The sequence below is a fragment of the Emiliania huxleyi genome, assembly GCF_000372725.1.
Source record: "Emiliania huxleyi CCMP1516 unplaced genomic scaffold EMIHUscaffold_10, whole genome shotgun sequence".
NCBI lineage: Eukaryota > Haptophyta > Isochrysidales > Noelaerhabdaceae > Emiliania > Emiliania huxleyi.
In genome coordinates, this window is record NW_005202427.1 from 827980 (window position 1) to 846720 (window position 18741).

The following is an 18741-nucleotide window of genomic DNA, read 5'->3' on the forward strand; positions in this document are numbered from 1 at the left end:
GGTTCCCATTGTGAGCCGCTCCAGCGCAAGCGTGACACTGCACTTGGCGCCGAGCGCCCGCGGCTCAGACCTTGTGCAAGCCGACCCTCGGTGGGAGCACCGGTCCGGACCGATGGCGCTCGGTGTGGAGCAAGCAAGACCCCCCCCCCCCCCATCGGCGCGCGCCCGAGGTTCAAACGGCCGCGAGGAGCACCAAGAGGACTCCTCATGGCTGCTCCCAAGTGGGCTTCGACCGGCCTCGGCTGGGGGGGCGGGTTGTCCCGGTTGCGGACGCGTTCTGCAGCCCCCTGGGCGTGACTCAGCACCCCAAAACTGCCCCTCGGCGGCATACAGCACTGCCAGCCAGCCTCTTCCTCCTCCTCAAGGGCTGTACTATAGGCCATATTGCGCCGCCTCCTACTGGCAGCCGGGCGGGCGCGCGCCGCGGGCGCCCCGGCGCGCGCACGGCTCGCAAAGTTCGAACGAGTACTGTGCCGCCCGGCCGCCTCAAGGCTGCCGGGCGACAGTACTCCACTCGCAAGGCGCGCACCGGCTGCTCTGGCTGTGCTGCGCCGGCGGCCGCTGCGCTGGCCGCTGCTGCGCTGGCCGGCGAGCGGTACGACCGCTGGAGTGGCCGCTGCACCCGGAGTGATTCTGAGATCAGGTTGGGCGACTGGCAGACATTTCAAAAATTTGGCGCCGCAGGCGCCCGCTGCGTGCCCACCATGGTTGGGCGCGCAGCGAAGAAAATTTTGCGCTCTCGACAGCCTTTTCTAATAGGAAAATGGCCTCTACTCGGCGCCATACCGCTTGTCGGCGCACAGCGGAGTTCGCAAGCCGGACCTGCTGCCTTCCCTTCTACGTACACTTTCAGAATGGAGGCTCAAACGCAGCGCAGGGCTCAGACCAAGTGCAAGTCGATTTGTACCACAAAGTTGGTAGACAGTGCCAAAACCGCGGAACCGAAAATGGCGTTTAATTTCGCGCACCTGCTGTCCGCCGCCTGTGGCGGCGCTCCGCACCGCTTGAGGCGCCTGCGGCGCCCCTGGCGGCGCGCTGTCCGCGCGCCCCTCTGTGGTTTTCGTGGGGGGCTCGGCTCTCGTAAGTCTCGATTTGTACCGGATTTCGACGTTAGTGGCAAAACTGCGGAACCGAAAATGGCGTTTAATTTTGCGCACCTGCTGTCCGCCGCCTGCGGCGGCGCTCCGCGCCGCTTGGGGCGCCTGCGGCGCCCCCCTGGCAGGTGGCAGCAGTGTGTACGGCTGCGGCGTGCGGGTGCGCCCGGTACACAACCGGCGCTCTATGGCGTGCTCCGGGGGAGCACGACTACGCAGTCGTGGCTTCCACACGCGAGAGAGTGGCTTCTATATTTACGAAAACATTGGGCGTCCCTAGTGCCGCATCCATAAGAAGTGACGTCACGGTTCCAGGAGCGCCTGGCGGCACAGCTTAGAGTGGCAGCCGAGCGCCGGCCACGACTATCGAGTCGCCGTCGCGGAGCTGAGGGCTGGCCGACGGGTGGCGCGGTCTTCCTCCCAGCGCCACCCATCGGTCAGCCCTCAGATCGATCGATCGGCGCTCAAAGTCGCTTCAGATCCGAGAAAGCTGCTGGCGCCGCTGCCGATCCCAGCCGCGACGCCAGCAGCTTCCTCTGCTCTCCAATGCGCCGAGAAGCGACGCGGCGGTGCTCGGCTCGCCATGCACGATGACGGCTCCGCTGGGTGCTCGTCGGCCGGTCCGGTGGCACCCTATTCGCGCGTCACCTGCCGGCGTCCCGACGACAGCCTCGCGCCGCCGCTGATGGAGGGGCGGTCGGCGCCACTGCCGCCGCGCCGCCGGTGGGAGAGGCACTGGTGGTGGCCTGGGCGGCCCTCCGCCGCCGCTCGGCGCGCCCGGGCAGCGGTGGCAGCCTGCGCCGCCCCCGCTTCGAGCGGGCGCCCCCGCTTCGAGCGGGCGCCCCCCGCTTCCAGCGGCGCCCGGGACGGGTTCCCCGCTTCGAGCGGGGAGATGCGGCCTGGGATTCGCTTTCTGAAATGTCTGCCTCCAAAGGGGAAACGCCCAACCTGATCTCAGAATCACTCCCCGCGCCTTCCCTCGCGGGCGCCGTCGCGCCGCGCGCGCCCAACTCTGCTGGCACACGGCACGCGTCGTCACAGCCGCGGAGAACAGGCGGTGCTGTGCGCGAAGCGCGCGCGATCTGTACTTTTAAGGCTGGATCCGGCCATTTTCCAAGGGTATACCTTTGAGAATCCCCAGCGTCCCACCCTCCTAGTCACACTCTCAATATCTCGACTCTCCAACACGAAGTGCTGCGATCGCGGGTGGCCCATTTCTTTTTTCCTTTCTTTTTTGGGTCCTGAAGGCACCCTAACAGCATTTTTCGCAGCCTCCCTGCGAAAAATGCTGCACCCCGACCACGCTTTTTTGTGTCCGCGCATCGCCGCGACCACGGCCTCCGCCCCGTTTTCGCAAATCACGTCCTCCGCGCCCTCCTTGGCACTTACCATCCAATTTAGAACGTAGGTCGTAGCAGCCGCGTCCTCGATCCTCGTCAGGCCGTCTCCGCGTCTGCAGCTATGAGCTAACAAACATATCTCCTCTAATCTCCTCCGAACGCGCGCGCACAACGCAACGAGACAACGTGCGAGAGACTCGATCGGAAACTCTGCCCGCGTGCCGTGAGCGTGACCCGTGTGTGGGTGTGCCGCGACTGCACTCGCTCAGACCTCAGTCTCTGCACTCGGAGCACGGAGGCTCAGCCTCGCGTGTCGCGGGGGGACTCGCCAACATAAATTAAATTAAATATTAGCATACCCATATGCTCCCCAAGTGGGACCTGTTCCCTTTTACCCATCTCACAGTATAGTCTATAGAGGTGTCCGTTTTTATTTATTTGGGTCTGTGGTTGCTGCTTCTCGCGTGCGTCCTTGGCACTTGTGCCCGCCTCCTTCACCTACGAGCTCGTATATGCCACGTCGCCGCCCGTGTTTGGGTTTCTATGTTTGCGATTTGGGTTTTGGCTTATCTATGATTCTGTGTTTATTTATTTTATTTGTTTATGCTCCACCCAAGTCGTGAAGGATGGATTGAAAAACATTCGAACAAAGAAGAGGCGACGGGAGGAACCGGCAGAGGATGCAGTGACGTGACACACACACACACACACACACACACACACACACACACACACACACACACACACACACACACACACACACACACACACACACACACACACACACACACACCGCTCACCGCCACGCGCACCGGGCCTTGCACTTTGAATGCCGTGGGGCTCCTGTCGTTAGACGTGGAGACGCGAGGGCTGCCCCCCCTTGCCCCACCACCTCGTGTGTGTGGAGAAGTTTACCTTACCTTACCTTACACCCAAGTGCGCGCGCGGAAGGTGCAACGGCTGCCGCAAGGAAAACGTATATACGCACAAGAGCTATCCGGCCTGACACTCCCTGCACGCTGCAGCGGTCGACTTCACTACACGAACGGCGCGTCACGATGTGTCCCTCGAAGTCCCACACAGTCATCCCCCCGCCACTGCATCCTGCTCGCACCACGCCTCTGCTCTCGGCGGCGGCGACCTCAACCCCCACCCCCAAATGCGCCCCCTCCCCTCGCACCGAAACCGCCTCGCCCTGCCGATGGGGCGACGCCCTACGCCGACGCCCTACGCCGCCTTGTCTGCCGGCGTGCGCGGCGGGACGCGGTGCAGGAGCGAGAGGACGGCCAGCGCGGCCGAGGTGGCGGCCGCCTTTGCCGAGGCGGGGTTGCGGCTCACGAGGATCGCGAGCAGCCCGACCACCACCGCCGCGCCCACCACCGCCGCGTTCCGCGGCAGGTCTCCGCCCGGCAGGCGCGGCATCGAGGGGCGCGGCATCGAGGGGCGCCGGCTGCGCGCGCGCGCCTTTGCGGCCGCCTTGTCGGCCGCGGCGGCCTCGGAGAGGACGCCGTCGATGGCGCGGCCGACGCAGGCGCGCACCTCCGCCTCGGCCGGGTCGGCGGGCGTCGCGGAGGCGGCGGCGAGCTTGCGCAGCTCGGCACGCAGGCCGTCGTTCTGCTTGCGCAGCTCCTCATTCTCAAAGACGAGGAGCTCGGAGCCGGAGACGGAGACGGCGGCGGGCGTGCCGGGCTCCGAGCCCGCGGCGGTGGTCCAGTCGTTGAAGTCGGACTGGGCGAGCGAGACCGCGGAGGCGGACGCGCTCAGGCAGCGCCGCTGCAGCGCGTTCTCCTTGGCGACTATGAGCCGCTGGAACTCGGGGTCCGCCGCGAGCTCGGCGGAGAGGGTCACAAACGACCTGGAGGGGTGGGGGGGGCGGGCTAAAGAATGGCGGTGCGGCGGCCGCGTTCGGGCACGCAGGAGGCGCACTCGAAGCTCTTGAAGGACGCGTGGGAGAGATCCACGCTTCCGACGCCGTTGGAGACGCCCAGCCACGCGTGCGAGCCGTCCCCGCTCAGCGTGACGCTCTCGAGGATGTCGGGCGAGTGGGACGCCTCCGTGATGAGCGCAGCCGCCTCCGCGATGTTGTCCTTGGAGAGCGACACCACCTGGCCCGCCTCCTCGCCCGCGCCCTTGACTGGCGCTTCGTGGAGCACGACCTGTGGGAAGAGGTCCGAGGAGCTGTACGCCTGGGACTCTGCCGCCTGGCCGCTGGCAAGGACGCCGCCGGAGAGCGCGACTCCCGCCTTGGCCGCCTTGGCAACCGCCTTCCGCGCTGACATCTCTCTGACAGCACAAGCGGCGGTCCAGTCGTCCACGCCGGTGGTCTTGGTTTATAAATGAACTCAACCCGCTCGCACTCTTCACACAGGGGCACTCACAGCACACTGTGAGAAGGTTCACGGGGCCGACACAGTCAGTACAGCGGGGAGGAGTGAAATGAACTGGACGCGGCACAAACGGGCAACAAAAACAAACTCTCTGTCCTGAAACGGGGCACAAACGCCAGGCTACAAAGACGGGGAGGCACGTAGTAGGTCTTTCTTACGTTTTTGATTCTTTTTCTTCCGTTTTTTGCCCATTTACGCCACCGCACCACATAGGGTTAGCACACCATATATGTGTAAAGTCCGCTTTTCTTTTTAGAAAAAATCAGCCCTCGCATGGAGGACGCTGGCGAGGACGCTGGCATTCGCTGGCACGGCGCGGTGGCGTCGCACTTCCCGCCCGCCTTCCGCGCCTTTCTCGAAGCGAACGGCGTGCACGCCGACAACTACTCCGTGGAGGACGTTCCGCGCTACATCCGCGTCAACCCGCGCTCGGCGCTCACGCAGGAGGAGGTGGAGCGGCAGCTGCCGCGGAGCGAGCCGGTCGGCTGGCTGCCCGGCTACTACAGGCTACCGGCCGACGTCAAGATTGCCGCCTGCGACGCCTACCGGCGCGGCGACCTCTACGGGATCGACCTCGCCTCGGGCGCGGCGGTGGCGGCTCTGGGCGTGCTGCCGGGCGAGGCAGTGCTCGACATGTGCTGCGCGCCGGGCGCAAAGCTCTGTGCGCCAGCGCGTGCGCCGAACAGGTCACCTCCCAGCTCGGAGGTGACCATCGATTCCGGCGAGCTTTAGGCGCGCTGGCAGACGCGCTGCAGCTGAGCGGCTCGGTGACGGGAGTCGACGTCAGCGAGGAGCGGCTGGCTAGAAGCTGGAATACGTCTTCATGTCTCCCAACCAGCACTCGAGAGGACACGGATTCAGCCGCATTCCGCTGTATTCCGCTGTGTTCCGCTGTATTCACTGTATTCTTCTCCGTTGTGTTCACGCGGTGCTCTGAAGGCGCAACACAGTTACCGTACTCACGCCCTCATGTCAGCGTATTCACAGCGTAGGAGCGGCTTGCTGCGGCCAGGACGCTGTGCCGCAAGTACGGCATCACGAACGCGCGCCTCTACCTCGCAGACGCGACCGCCTTTGCGGAGCCGCCGCCACTCACCCTCCCCTCCTCCGACGAAGACACTCTCACGAGGGACGCCGCTCCGGCCGCCGCCTCCGCCTCCGCCTCCTCCGCCGTTGCTCCGGCCGCCGCCTCCGCCTCCGCCTCCTCCGCCGTTGCTCCGGCCGCCTCCTCCGCCTCCGCCTCCTCCGCCGTTGCTCCGGCCGCCGCCTCCGCCTCCGCCTCCTCCGCCGTTGCTCCGGCCGCCGCCTCCGCCTCCGCCTCCTCCGCCGTTGCTCCGGCCGCCGCCTCCGCCTCCGCCACCTCGACCGCCGCTCCGGCCGCCGCCTCCGCCTCCGCCTCCTCCGCCGTTGCTCCAGCCGTCTCCGCCGCCTCCGCCACCTCGACCGCCGCTCCGGCCGCCGCCTCCGCCTCCGCCGCCGCTCCAGCCGCCGCCGCTCCAGCCGCCGCCGTGGATCCGCCGGAGAGCGGCAACGCTGCCGACGGCGCCGCTGTCACCGCTGCGCCCGCCGCATCGCCGCCTCGAGTAGCTGCCGCCGCCGCCGCCGCCGCCGCCGCCGCCGCCGCAGCAGCTAGAGGTGGAGGTGGTGGAGGTGGAGGTGGAGGTGGAGGAGGAGGTGGTGGTGGTGGTGGTGGTGGAGGAGGTGGTGGGCGGCGGCGCAAGCGCCGGCAGCGAGCTGAAGGCAGCCTCGCCCCTTCGGCGTGCCGCCGCGTCGCCGCTCCGCCCCGACCCTCTCTCCTCCCCAGCCGCAGGAGCGCCAGCCTTCCTGGGCAAGCGGCTCGCGCGGGCGGCGGCCCTGGCGGAGCGCGCCGCCGCGAGAGGAGGCTGCTTGGGCGACGCGGCGGCGTGCGGCCAGCTGGGCGGGCGGCAAGGAAGGCTGTACGACAAGGTCTTTGGTGCCCACACCGCTCACCCACGCGCGCTGGGCCTTGCACGTTGAATGCCGTGCGGCTCCTGTCGTCTAGACGTGGAGTCGCGAGAGGGTCGCCCACCCCTTGCCCCACCACCTCGTGTGTGTGGAGAAGTGCACCTTACCTTACCTTAGGTCTTGGTGGACGCCGAGTGCACGCACGACGGCTCCATCAAGCACCTCGCAAAGTTCGCACAGTGGGGCTGGGACACTTTCGAGCGGCGAGCGCGCCGCCGCCGCCTCCGAATACCGGGGCCTCTCCCGCGCCGCCGCGAGGAGCCGCCTCCCCTCGCTGTGCGCAGGCGCTTCCTCGACCCGGAACGGCTGGCGAGCTTGCCGCTGCTGCAGGGCAGGCGAACTTCGGCCTCGGCGAATCTCGGCGAATCTCGGCGAATCTCGGCGAATCTCGGCGAATCTCAGGCGGCAGGCCGAGCGCCTCCCACCACTCGAGCATCGCGGGGCCCGCGGCCTCTGCCTGGCCGCCCGCCACCTCCGACCCTGCCGCCCGCAGGCTGCTCCGGGCCGGCTTTCGCCTGCTTCGCCCTGGCGGCGCGCCCTCTCCCCCCGGACGACCCTTCCCTCCCCGCCCCGCCTCTCTTTGCCCTGCCTCTCTTTGCCTTTGCCCCGCCTCTCTTTGCCTGGCGTCTCTCTTGCCCCGCCTCTCTTTGCCCCGCCTCTCTTTGCCTTTGCCCCGCCTCTCTTTGCCTGGCGTCTCTCTTGCCCCGCCTCTCCCTCGTCGCGACGCCCTCGCGCTCCGCCGGTGGCAGGTGCTCTCGTCTACTGCACCTGCAGCTTTGCGCGCGCGCAGAACGAGGACGTTGTCTCGGCCTTCCTCGGCGACGAGCCGGCGGCGAGGCTGGTCGAGGTGGAGTGCCTCGCCGACGCCCCCGCCACGCCGGGGAGCCTGCCCCTCACGCTGCGCTTCGATCCTCGCCGCTCGCGCACCTCGGCCCTTTTCGTCGCCAAGCTGGAGAGGGTCAGCTGAGGAGGAGACGGCCAGGCTGAAGGTGACGGCAGGCGGTTGCCTCCCCCGTGCCGAGAATTGTTTTGAGCGTTGAGAACGGCCAGATATAAAACGTGACAACTCAAAAGCATGTACATGTATGCACGACAGAGATCTCTCGCGCCTCTGTGGCGCGGAGAGTGGGGAGAGACGTACGGGGTGGACCGTGAGCAACGCACCTGGCCCATCCCTTGGGAGCTGGGGGGGAGTAATGGATGCGCTGCCCCGCTGTTGCCACTTGCCTGTTCCTCGTGCCCCGGTGCCTCTCTAGCTCTACGTATCGTATCATCCCGCGCTCCCGGGTCCCGAGCGGAGCGGATCTTGTCGACGTGGAAGTACACAGGCTCGTCTAAACCAGTAGTCGACTCGTACAGTTGCGGGGGTTTTACGGCTTTACGAAAAAGTGTCGTTCTCTACCGCCCATCTTGCATCTACATACTCTACATCTTATTTACTCTTCACTGGCTCTTAATGCGCTCGAGGCGATCCTGGCGATCGGCCTCAGCCCCCGCGCCGTGTCACCCGCGGGGAAGGCGTCGATCCGCTCGTCCTCCAGGAACGCAAAAGCGCGCGCAAACTCGCTCGGCGAGGCGCGGATGGGCGCCTCGAAGTGAGCGGGCACAATCTGCTCGAACTGCCAGCGGCGCGCCACCGCGTCGACCCACCGGCGCACCGCGGCCGGGTCCTGCGCGTAGAGAAGCGTCCGCACGACGGGCGGGACGAGCAGTCGCCCGGCGAGCGCGCGAAAGTTGTCGTGCCATCCCTCCGTCCACGTGACGACGCCGAGGCCGGCGGCGGGGTCGGCCTCCTCATGCTCGGGGAAGAAGAAGGAGACGAGCAGGGCCGTCTTCTCCCAGCCCGCCTAGTTCAAACCGATCGGGTGTTTGAGTGTGTGTGTGTGCGGCGGCCTGTGCTCTCTCCGTCTCCCAGCCCGCCTGCCGCGCCTCGGGCGTGTCCGCGGGCTGCGGGTCGGCGGTCGAGCGCTTCGAGACGAGCAGCAGCCGCGCCGGGTCGCTGAGCGGCGGCGCCTCGATCGGGACCCTGGCGAGGGCGTCGGTGACAATGAGGGAGCGGCTCGCGCGGTGGAAGAACGCCGTCTCGTAAAAGGTGGTGGGTGTGCCGCCGATGGAGAAGGTGCCCGCGGCGAGCGTCTGGTATGGAAGCTCCATCGCCCACGGGACGGCGGGCGCGCCCGCGTCCTCGTCGGAGAGCGAGAGGACGCCGCTCGGCCGCCTTCCCCACACAAACTCGTCCGAGACGGAGCGGCGCGGGAAGGAGAACTGGCCGGGCGACAGCCACAGCTGCGCGTCACTCCAGCGGAGGAGCGCGTCCTTGGCGAAGACCTTGTGCTCCAGCGCGTAGGTCGGGACGACGATGTGCCTCACGGCGGAGGAGGGAGAGGGACCAGGGCTGGGGGCACCGCACTCCTCCGCGCACGACTCAACGAGCTCGAAGAACTCCCGCGACGGCGCGAGCGGCGCGTGGACCCACAGAGAGCCATCCTGTAGCCGGACCACCACGCAGCGCAGAGGCGTCTCGAGCGGCCCGAGCTCGAGGTTCTGCTCGAGCGCCTAACAGGCGAAGACAGCAAGTGGCGGCCGCCATTCGGCCACCCCTTGCCGACCGATGTCTGCTGCTCGAGCGCCCAGATGCGGTCGCCGAGCTGCCGCTTGATGGTGCGCCGAGACGACTCGCCATAGAGCGGAGCGAACAGCGTCGGGAACCGAAGAAAGTACTTTTGCCTCTCCTCGTCGCCGTCTGCGTGTGCAGCGCTTGGCACGATCCCACTAGCAAGTGCTGTTGCCGTGTGGAGCACGCCTCGCCGGCTCACGTCGTGGGAGCAGGTGGTGGCGGCGGCGGCGGCAGAAGCGGCGAGGGTTGTAGAGCAGAGCTTGGTGTGTGAGGCGGACGCATCGGCGCCACTCATGGCAAAAAGCACGACCACGGCTCGGCTTTTGGTTCTACGCAGGTCGCTCATGGCGGAGCTCACGCCTGGGTGTAGGGTGGACGGCTTCTTGTGGCTCTCGTCGAGAGCGTTTTGCGTCCCGGCGGCTGTGAGAATACAGTTCCGGACGGGCATTAAGAACGCACAGGTTCTTCGCCCAGCCTCAGGTTCTTAGCTAAGTCGGCGGTCCGTCGGGGGCCGAGCCTCAGGTTCTTAACCGGGTGGATGGTTTTTAAAACCGTTTCGGCTTCGATTAAAAATCAATAATGGGTCTTAAAACAGTTTGGAAGTTTGGAACAGTAAGTTCGCGCATGGCGTGACAAGAGAGTCATTCGCTGCCGTGAGCTGCCCCTGCGGCTGCGGCCGCGGGGGCAGGGGCGCCGGCTGCAGGCGTTGGCCCAGCCTCAGGTTCTTAGGGAGTTCTTAGGGATCCGGCCGAAATATGAGCCTCAGGTTCTTAACGTTAGAGGTTCTTAATGCCCGTCCGGAACTGTATGTGATAGGAACGAGTGTATCGCTTCGACGGATCGACCGTACTTGTTATCAAGGACCGATATGACGCACACAGTGACACAACAGACGACACATATTCTCCCATTCGCAATCGGATTTTGTGCGACCGCAGGTGCCAAAATTCTTTTTCGGAGCGGTTACCGGTTTCCTCCAAGTACCAAGAAAACCCAACCGTGGAAATTTATTTCTATTATGTTTTTTTCGCCGTTTTGAACGCACTGGGCCAGCGGGGAGAAAAGAATTTTACGACAAAGTGTTGTGCGAAAAAGAAAGAGGCGCCCGTTTGCTTAACGTTGCAAGCCGGGTTGAAGCTGGCTTCGCTGAGAAGAATTCACGCGATCGTAGCGGATTAATTACTCTGATGAGGAACTACCACTGGGAGCCCTGTGGTGTCTTGCTCTGCTAACAAGAAACCAGGGTAGTGACACGCGGCACTCTGTTTCGTCCTTGACTTCCGGGCGCGTGCTTTGGATCGGACTCGTGTGGCGTGCGCAAGTGTAACAATGCAGACGACGCGAGAGCGGCCTCGCGCATGGCTTCTCGTGCTCGTGATCGCCCTGGTCGCCTTGGGCTGCTTCACGGTTGCCGGCCCCTCGGCTCAGACCAGCCCTTCCAGAAGCAGTCTTCTCATCCTCGGAAATGACGCCAAGGAGATGGAGGCGTCGGGAGAGGAGCAAGGACCAACTGCGAGGAGCGTGATCGGCTCGTGGCTCGGTAGCGCGCTGCGCGCTGCGGAGGGCCACGAGCCGTCACCGCAGGACTTTTCGAAGACGACGAGGCCCGAGGACATGGGCTGCTACGTGGGACACAGGTGGGCGGAGCCCTGCCCGTTGGGCTCCAGGCCGGACTACAAAAGCTGGGTGGCAAAGGTGCAGAAAGTCAAGCAGCAGCAGGCGCAGGTGCAGCAGCAGCAGCAGCAGCAGCAGCAGCAGCAGCAGCAGGCGCAGGCGCAGGCGCAGCAACAGCAGCAACAGCAGCAGCAGCAGCAAGGGGTGACGGTGGCACAAAATAGCAGCAGCCCTTCTACAAAACCACAACGAGTAAGCATAATGCGGCCGCAGTGGGCACTACCCGAGGATGGCCGAGGGGTGGGGGTGGGAGGTTGGGGCAGGAGCTGAGCCAAGAACCGGGGTGTGATTAGGGTCTTTGTTTCCACCTTTCGGAAACCTGTGCGTGTGTCGGGTGCTGGGAGCGCTTGTGTCACGGTTGAGTGTTTGTCTTTTCACTTTCGTTTATGATTATGATATGTCTCGTCACATGGACTGACGTGTCGTTGGCTTGACGAGTGTGACTGAGTGAGTGAGGCTGAGGGCGCGACGGACAGACAGTACACAGCAGACAGTACAGACGGCTTTCTACACCGAGTACGTACTCCATTGCGGCTTTACACCGACCGACGAATACCACCCACGGCCCGCCACTAGACGCCACAGAGGGGCCCGGCAATGCGAAAGCGGCTAAACATGAATGAGTGTGCGGCGACGTGCCCACCGCGCTACAGCATGGGCAGTCGCGGCAGCGATCGATCTCTCATCGCTCGATGTCAACGTGCAGCTCTGGGGCGCCCGTGTATTCGCGCGCAATGTCTGACACCGAGTTCAGCTTGCCCTTCTTGGGCATGCAGCAGGGGCAAAACGCCGCGCAGTATAAGTACTTGAAGATGTGCGAGGGCGCCTCAACTATCCAGGCAGCAGTGAGGCCGTAGACCGCCTGGTAGCCTGCGTCGGCCGCGCGCGGCCTGGTTGCAGCCCAGTAGACGGTGCCGCCAGCGAAGAGGAGGGTGGCCAGCTGCGGTCGGGGCCGTGGTGCGGGTGGTTGGAAGTGGCACGGGCGGCGGGTGGCCGTGGCCGGGTGTGCACCTCATACAGGCACTTCATCCCAGAGAAGAAGCCTTGAAAGCACTTGAAGCAGAACGTGGCAGGCGTCACGACGAGGAGGGTCAAGGCGAGGCTGGCGGCCTGGCTCTTCCAGTCGTCAATGCCGACGTACTCGGCAGTCACCATGCCTGTCGCGACGGCCAGCGAAGTCACGAAGCCGAAGAGCGCGACCTGGTCGCGTACCTTGCCTTTCTGGAAGACCATGCCCAAGAGAGAGTGGTTAAGCGCGACATACTCGCAGATGTTGACCTTGTCGTCCTTGTTGCCGCCGCCGAAGAGCCCCGTTGTGTCCGCGTCTGTCTCCATGGCTGCGGCTGCGGCTGCGGCTGCGGCTGCGGCTGCGGCTGCGGCTGCGGCTGAGGCTGCTCCTGAGGCTGCTCTCGGAGGCCCGACTCGGGGTTGCGCTAGCGGGCCAGGACCGAGCTCAAAAAGCGCGCAGGAGGCGCGTTTTTCTTTCTTCTTTCCTCGATTATCTCGAGGTTCTGAGGTGGATATCCTTTGGCCGCGTTGTGTAGCGAGGATTGGTGTGACGCGATCCACGCAGGCGTGTTTTCTGGCGGCCGACCGTCAGTGCACGGAGTTGCCCCTTCTCCGACTGCCCCGGCTGGCTAGTTCCTTCCCGAGGTCGCGCGGGGCTGACCCCTGCGTCCCCCGAGACCTAGCGCGGGTGGGTTGGAGGGGGCTCGCCCCGCTCCTCCCCATCGGGCCGCGTGAGCGGCCACGCCTCGCAGATTCGTTTCTCGCGCCTGGGTCAGGCGCGCGGGGCATCCCCCGGGTCGCTCGACCAGCGATCCGAAGAGTGGCCGCTATGCGAAGGAAAGAGCGGAGCCCTCGGGGTACGCCTCGCCCCTCCGAGGGGGGAAGGGAATTGCGGGGTCCCCACGGGCGCCTCTCTTCGGCCCTCCCGAGGGGGGGAGGGGAGCAAGGGGGTGGGGGGGTCGGGGCGGTGGGGAGGGGTCTCGGTTTCGTGTGGCTAATACTTGCCTTTCGGGGAGGGGCCTCCGGCCGTGCGAGGCTAGCTCAGCTCGACATCTTCCCCTCCTCCCCTCGAGGCAGCGAGTAGGCAGCGAGAGGAGCACTCGAGCGCCTATGTGTCGATGCGCGAATGGCTGGGAAAGAGCGATAAGAAAGTAGAGGGAGGGAGGGCGGGGCGGGCGGTTGGGCGGACGGGCGGGGCGGGGCGGGGAGGGCGGGCGGGGTGGGAGAGAGGTCGTATATGGCAGCAGCAGCAGCAGCGGCGGCCGCAGCAACAGCAGCAGTGCAGCAACTGGTTGGGTAGTAGTCTAAGTTCTGAGCCTCGAGGCTGGACGGGTCTAAGTGTGGCTAGCCACGCTGGAGTGCTTGCGCGGTCTAAGATCAGCGGGAGCCTCTTACATCGGCTAAGTCGGCCGTGGCACGGCCTGGGGCCAGGAGGCTCCCACCGTGATCAACGATACGGCGCAGCCCCCAAATTTTCTTCGCCTGCGGAGGGCAATGGATCCTCTTCATGCTTAGCAATCGCCGCCTCAGCATCCTCCTCTTCCGATTTTCGTTGCTGCTCCTTCATTCTTGAGCGACGTCTAGCCAAACAGTTCTCACATGACACGAAGCTCCTCAAGCTTAATCAAACGCGTGACGGTGAAGCCTGTGTGTGCTGGTCCTCTTTGAACGATCCGCGCGTGAGGTAGCATAGGGCCTTGTTGGCAGCAGCCAGCTAGTTGCGCTGCTTCGTTGCGATGAGCTGATTGGGATCGCAGAAGTGCATGCCAAGCACCGCCACGATCTTGAAGCAGAACACATCGCAACCGCATCGTTCGCACTGCCATCGGCATGCCGCGCCCGCCGCTTCGCCGCAGCCGCCTTAAGGCACGCATAGCGGCAGCACATGGTGGGGGGGGGTACTTGAGCAGGCGCTGCGCGCCGCAAGTAGCGCACTGGCCCTGGGAGAAGGCGATATATGGCGTCGTGCGCGGCATACGCGGCATACGTTGGTGGGACGCGTCCAGGTGTTTTCGGGTAAACCTGGAGGCTTTTCAGGTATACCCGGGTTTTGCCCGGAGTTGGCCTTATGTCGTCTAAGTTCATGGCCCCCGACCATACAGCGTCTAAGTCCGAGCCCGGCTCCGTGTGGGGGCTAAGTTGAGCGCTCGCTCGCTGCAGAGGCTAAGTGTAGAGCGACCCTCTAGCCCTACTACCCAACCATTGTGCAGCAGCAGCAGCAGCGGCAGCCTCGCTCCTGCGGTGTCTACCTCTTCCAGTCTATCTAGGCGGCCGCGAGGTTAATATACCGAATAATGGTGTCAAAACACCGGGGGTTGGTTGGCGCGCAGGCACCTGAGGGGCCTTCGCCGAGTGCGCACACCACTCAGCTTGGCGTCGACTCCTCGACAACACAATACACTCCTCACCGACTCACGCCCTCCACTACTGTTCACGCCCCCTCTCTCGCTCGCTCTCGACAACAGGACGCCACACCCTCTCTCTCCTCCATCACGCTCTCTCTCCCCTCTCTCTTCTCTCGGTCATGTCATCTCGTTGGTGGTGATTCATCTTGGCTTGCTTTCCCGCTCTCTTCCGACCTCTGTTCCTCTTCGCCGCTGGAGGGGCACTGCTGCTCGCCTCGTCGCCTTCCGCCATCACGGTCGGCGCCTCGTCGTCGAACGCCTCCCCTCGCACGCGCCGCCCAAGGACCGTCTCGCCTCCTGGGGCACTGCTGCTCGCCTCGCCGCCTGCCGCCATCGCGGCTGGCGCCTCGTCGTCGAGCGTCTCCCCTTGTGCCGCCGGGCGGATCGAGTTGGACCCCTCCACCTCGTCGACGGCGTCGCAAATTCTCATCTCGTCCTCGTCGTCGTTGACTGGGCCGCATAGCCGCCTGCCGCCAGCGGTTGAGAGATCCGCCTCCCCCTCGAGCTGCCTCTCCATTTCCACGTCGTCGCTGGTTGTGGCTCCGCTTCCTCCGCTCGCTGTGCCTCCTTTGTGGCGCTCCTCCGGTTGAACCTCCGCCTCTGCCAGCGCCCTCCATTCTCTGGTCTGTCACTTGCCCCTCCTTCCTCCTCGCCCCCTTCCGCCCTCTCGCCGCTCCCGCTCCTCGCTGGCCTCCGCCTCCTCCTCTCCGCGCAGTCTCCTTTCTATCGTCTGGCCTGCCATTCCGAGCGCATTCTTCCTCGCTGCCTCCGCCTCTGCGGCGCGTGACCGTGAAGTACGTCTGTTGACTGTTCCGCGGTCTGATGTTGCAGATCGCTAGCATCCAAGATGCCGTATACATTGCGATGATAATCCCGACGATGAACGATTTTTCATTGGCTCCTACCCTCTCTAACAGTGTCAGCCCACTCACAGCATGCACGCTCCGCGCGCGCACACACCACGTTGGCAGAGGAGAGGCACACGAGGCGTCAGGCGTGCTAAGCCCGCCTCCAGCACACTCGTAGAACCGTAACGCACACTCGCACACACGTCAAGACACTCGCGACTCGCCCCTTACACGGGCACACAGCGGTGCTGCGATCGCGACGTAGCCCACCCCACATCCACACTCCACGCACCCATGGCGCTCTTCCATGCGCATGTCTCGACTAGCAGGCGTAGGTGGCGGGTTGGAGCCCCCCCAACTCACACCTGCGCCCGCGCGGAACTTATCGCGTCGGCCTCGTCCGCAGCGGAGGAACAATACTCGTTTGCACTCACGAACGCGCTGCTGCCTCGAGCGGTGGACGACGAGGCGGCGGTGGACGACGAGCCGGCGCGAGCTGCTGCTGCTGCTGCTGCTGCTGAGGAGGAGGAGGAGGAGGCTCCCGCCGTGCCCGCGACGTCTGCCTTTTCGACGCGGCGCAAGCCGCCGTCGCTATCTGACGCACGCGCCGCCGGCGCCGGCGCCAGCGCTGCTCCCCCCTCCACTCGCTTCCCCCCTCGACAGGTCGCGAACGCGATGTAGACCCACAGCAGCAGCATCGTGAGAGGTGCAAGAGCAAAGATGCCGGCGCAGGCCACAGGGGGCAGCGCGGTGGGCCCACCTGGCCATATTTGGGCTTTCGACTCGATGAGGATCGGCGGGTAGCCTGAGCCGGCGCCGTCGCCTGAGCCGTCCTCAGAGGATCCGGCTTGGAAGGGCAGCCTCACCGACGGCAGCCAGTCGCCAAAATTCTCAAATGGGTTGAGGCGACGTGGCCTCGAATAAGAGGTGCCCGCGGGATGCGGCGGCGGCATTACAGCAGCCGCGGGGCGAAGCGGCTGGTGGCGCCGTCGCGCGCGCAGTCGCGCCAGTGAGCAAGGACGTCCCGATCGTCGAAAAATAACGTGGCGGCTCTCAGCGGAGCTGGGAATAGGACCGCCGCAAGCGGCGTGGCGTGGAGCGGTTGAGCATCCCTCCGGGGGCCCCTCTGCGCCGGGGAGGCGTTGTTGGAGGCTAGGACGCAAGCGTCCGTCGCCCTTTTCAAACTCGGGGCCCACTCCGCTACGCTCCGACCCGAATTTGGAGGGCCTGAAAGTTTCAGGTGTTGCTGCGCAAAAGGGGTCGGACACAGGGCGCAGCTCATGCTAAGAGCTAGAAGGGGAGATGGAGAGAACAACCACCCTGTCCCGTTATTGCGTACACCAACACCACAAAGCTCTCTCTCTCCTGCTCCTCACACTCAGGGGGCGGTCACGACTACCGAGTCCCTCGACTAGCTGCCACGTTCAAAACCAGGACGGCGACAGTGATGGTGCTATCACGGGCATGGTCAGGGGAAAGTGGAGCGGGGGGGGTGAGCGTCAGCCAGCCAGGTACGGGATAGTAGAGCAGGCGCTTTGTGGGTGGCGGTGGGCGGCGGCGCTGGGTGGCCGGCCGAATCGTTAGCTGAGCTCCTCCCTCAAGCTCGATCACGCATGACGCACGTAACCTGACAACGTCGGCGAGCTTCTGGATCAGGTTAGGTTGCTGGAGCACCTCCAACTCCTCCTCTGAGTCAGACACGCCAAACGTCGACGACTGCGCCCTCCTCCTCCTCCGATTCGCCGACCACCCTCCTCCTCCATGGGCTCGATCCGATTCCGCAGCGTGTCGTCCTCAGCGGCGGTGCTGCGCGGGAGGCGGCCGCGGGCACGCTGGGCTCGATCAGCGGCTTTCCCTCAGTTGCTCCGAAAGCACTGGGTAGCCCAGGCTTCATGCGCGCGGCGGCTGACGGCTGCTGTGGACCACCTGGACAGGCCAGGCCGAGCCCTGGGGGAGCTGGGGACGAGACTGCGTCACAAGTCGAAGAGCTAGGACTGCTGTCGCGACCCTCCCGTCGTGCCGCAGCCTCCGACGAGCTCTGCAACCGAGGAGAGTGAGGGTGCGCCTCCCCTCACTGCTGGCCTGGCTGCGCACCCCCACAAAGCACCCCCTCGAGCATCTCTACAAGTACAAGTACAAGGGGCGGCGGCTCCGGCAAGACTTTAGCCTTGGCCACCCTCCTTGCGGAGCAGGAGGAGATCCGCTCTCGGTCGGCAACGTGGCAGCTAGTCGAGGGACTCGGTAGTTTGAGTGACCGCCCCCCTGAGTGAGGACAGGAGAGAGAGAGCTTTTGTGGTGTTGGTGTACGCAATGACGGGACAGGGTAGTTAGTCGCTCTCTCTAGCTCCCCTTCTAGCTCTTAGCATGAGCTGCGCCCTGTGTCCGACCCCTTTTGCGCAGCAACACCTTAAACTTTTAGGCCCTCCAAATTCGGGTCGGAGCGTAGCGGAGTGGGCCCCGAGTTTGAAAACGGCGACGGACGCTTGCGTCCTAACCTCCAACAACGCCTCCCCGGCGCAGAGGGGCCCCCGGAGGGATGCTCAACCGCTCCACGCCACGCCGCTTGCGGCGGTCCTTTTCCCAGCTCCGCTGAGCGAGCAGCGTAGCGCACCCGCGTGATTCTCGTTTTGAGAGCTTGGCGGCGCTGCGCGGCCAGGGTCCTGGGTCCGAGCTGCTGTGCGATGGCCTCTTCATCCGGTGGCGCTGCCGCGACTGCCGCTGCGGCTGCCGCTAGGCCGGGCGCCCAGCTGGCCCAAACGCCCGACGGTCTCACACTTGGCGAGGATTTTCCGTACGTGTGCGAGGTTTTGCGTCCCGCCTCCACCGTCACTGCTCCGCCTCCTCGGCCGCCGTGTCCGCTGCTGCGCCTGCCACGGCCCGGCCACTGCCCGCGGCCGCGGCCGCGGCCGCGCCCGCCACTCGGGCGGCGGCCGTCCTCCGCTCACCGCCGCCTTTGCCGGACAGGTCTGCCTCGGTCCCAACCCGTACGTGCGGATGCTCAAGATGCCAAACTCGCGCGAGTGTAAGATCTCGGGCCGGCCGTACACCGCCTTCCGCTGGAAGCCCGGCTCCGAGGCGCGCTACAAGGAGACCATCGTCGCGGCCGAGGTTGCCATTGCGAAGAACGTCTGCCAGGCGCGGACGCCGCCGGCCTCCCCTCCTCCCCTCCTATCCATCTACTTTGGGGTTTTTTGTTCGGCCCTCGTTCTTTTTCCTTTTTTTTTCTTTTGCCCCCCCCCTTTCCCGGTTTTCTCTTGTTTTTTCTTTCCTTTTTTTTTTCTTGTTCCCTTTCGCCTTTTCTTTTTTTATCCGCCCCTTCTTGTCGCTAATTTTCTCCCTTTTTTTTTCCCCCCTTATTTTTTCTTCCCCCTCCCCCCTCCTT

The 18741-nt window shown here is 65.0% G+C and overlaps 7 protein-coding genes across 7 annotated transcripts in view; 2 read left to right on the top strand and 5 right to left on the bottom strand.

The window, feature by feature from the left end:
• Positions 1–3382: 3382 nt before the first annotated feature.
• On the bottom strand, positions 3383–4759 carry EMIHUDRAFT_433310 (hypothetical protein). Its single transcript, XM_005793693.1, has 2 exons — positions 4361–4759; positions 3383–4289 (listed from the first exon to the last, which is right to left on the bottom strand). Exons 1-2 carry the CDS (start codon positions 4711–4713, stop codon positions 3662–3664), a joined length of 981 nt encoding a protein of 326 aa, XP_005793750.1. The 5' UTR covers positions 4714–4759; the 3' UTR covers positions 3383–3661.
• Positions 4760–5094: 335 nt separating this feature from the next.
• On the top strand, positions 5095–7774 carry EMIHUDRAFT_420726 (hypothetical protein; the record flags this gene model as incomplete). Its single annotated transcript, XM_005793694.1, has 6 exons — positions 5095–5494; positions 5554–5612; positions 5814–5993; positions 6655–6775; positions 6925–7083; positions 7557–7774. The coding sequence occupies 6 exons, from the start codon at positions 5095–5097 to the stop codon at positions 7772–7774; spliced, it is 1137 nt and encodes a 378-aa protein (XP_005793751.1).
• Positions 7775–8243: 469 nt separating this feature from the next.
• EMIHUDRAFT_199638 (hypothetical protein) lies at positions 8244–9770 on the bottom strand (the record flags this gene model as incomplete). The annotated part of the gene is made up of 3 exons (XM_005793695.1): positions 8244–8654; positions 8785–9363; positions 9417–9770. 3 exons carry the CDS (start codon positions 9768–9770, stop codon positions 8244–8246), a joined length of 1344 nt encoding a protein of 447 aa, XP_005793752.1.
• Positions 9771–11463: 1693 nt separating this feature from the next.
• EMIHUDRAFT_433312 (hypothetical protein) lies at positions 11464–12548 on the bottom strand. Its single transcript, XM_005793696.1, has 2 exons — positions 12110–12548; positions 11464–12038 (listed from the first exon to the last, which is right to left on the bottom strand). The coding sequence occupies exons 1-2, from the start codon at positions 12431–12433 to the stop codon at positions 11781–11783; spliced, it is 582 nt and encodes a 193-aa protein (XP_005793753.1). The 5' UTR covers positions 12434–12548; the 3' UTR covers positions 11464–11780.
• A 1272-nt stretch (positions 12549–13820) lies between these two features.
• EMIHUDRAFT_199641 (hypothetical protein) lies at positions 13821–15028 on the bottom strand (the record flags this gene model as incomplete). Its single annotated transcript, XM_005793697.1, has 2 exons — positions 13821–13966; positions 14686–15028. The coding sequence occupies 2 exons, from the start codon at positions 15026–15028 to the stop codon at positions 13821–13823; spliced, it is 489 nt and encodes a 162-aa protein (XP_005793754.1).
• A 347-nt stretch (positions 15029–15375) lies between these two features.
• EMIHUDRAFT_351284 (hypothetical protein) lies at positions 15376–16365 on the bottom strand. The gene has a single exon (XM_005793698.1). It carries the CDS (start codon positions 16310–16312, stop codon positions 15719–15721), a length of 594 nt encoding a protein of 197 aa, XP_005793755.1. The 5' UTR covers positions 16313–16365; the 3' UTR covers positions 15376–15718.
• A 1675-nt stretch (positions 16366–18040) lies between these two features.
• Positions 18041–18741, top strand: part of EMIHUDRAFT_462082 (hypothetical protein) — a gene marked incomplete at its 5' end in the record, with an annotated part of 3005 nt that continues 2304 nt past the window's right edge. The window contains 2 exons of the mRNA XM_005793699.1: positions 18041–18163; positions 18324–18467. Coding sequence (XP_005793756.1) covers positions 18041–18163; positions 18324–18467 — 267 coding nt within the window. The remainder of the gene's footprint in view (positions 18164–18323; positions 18468–18741) is intronic.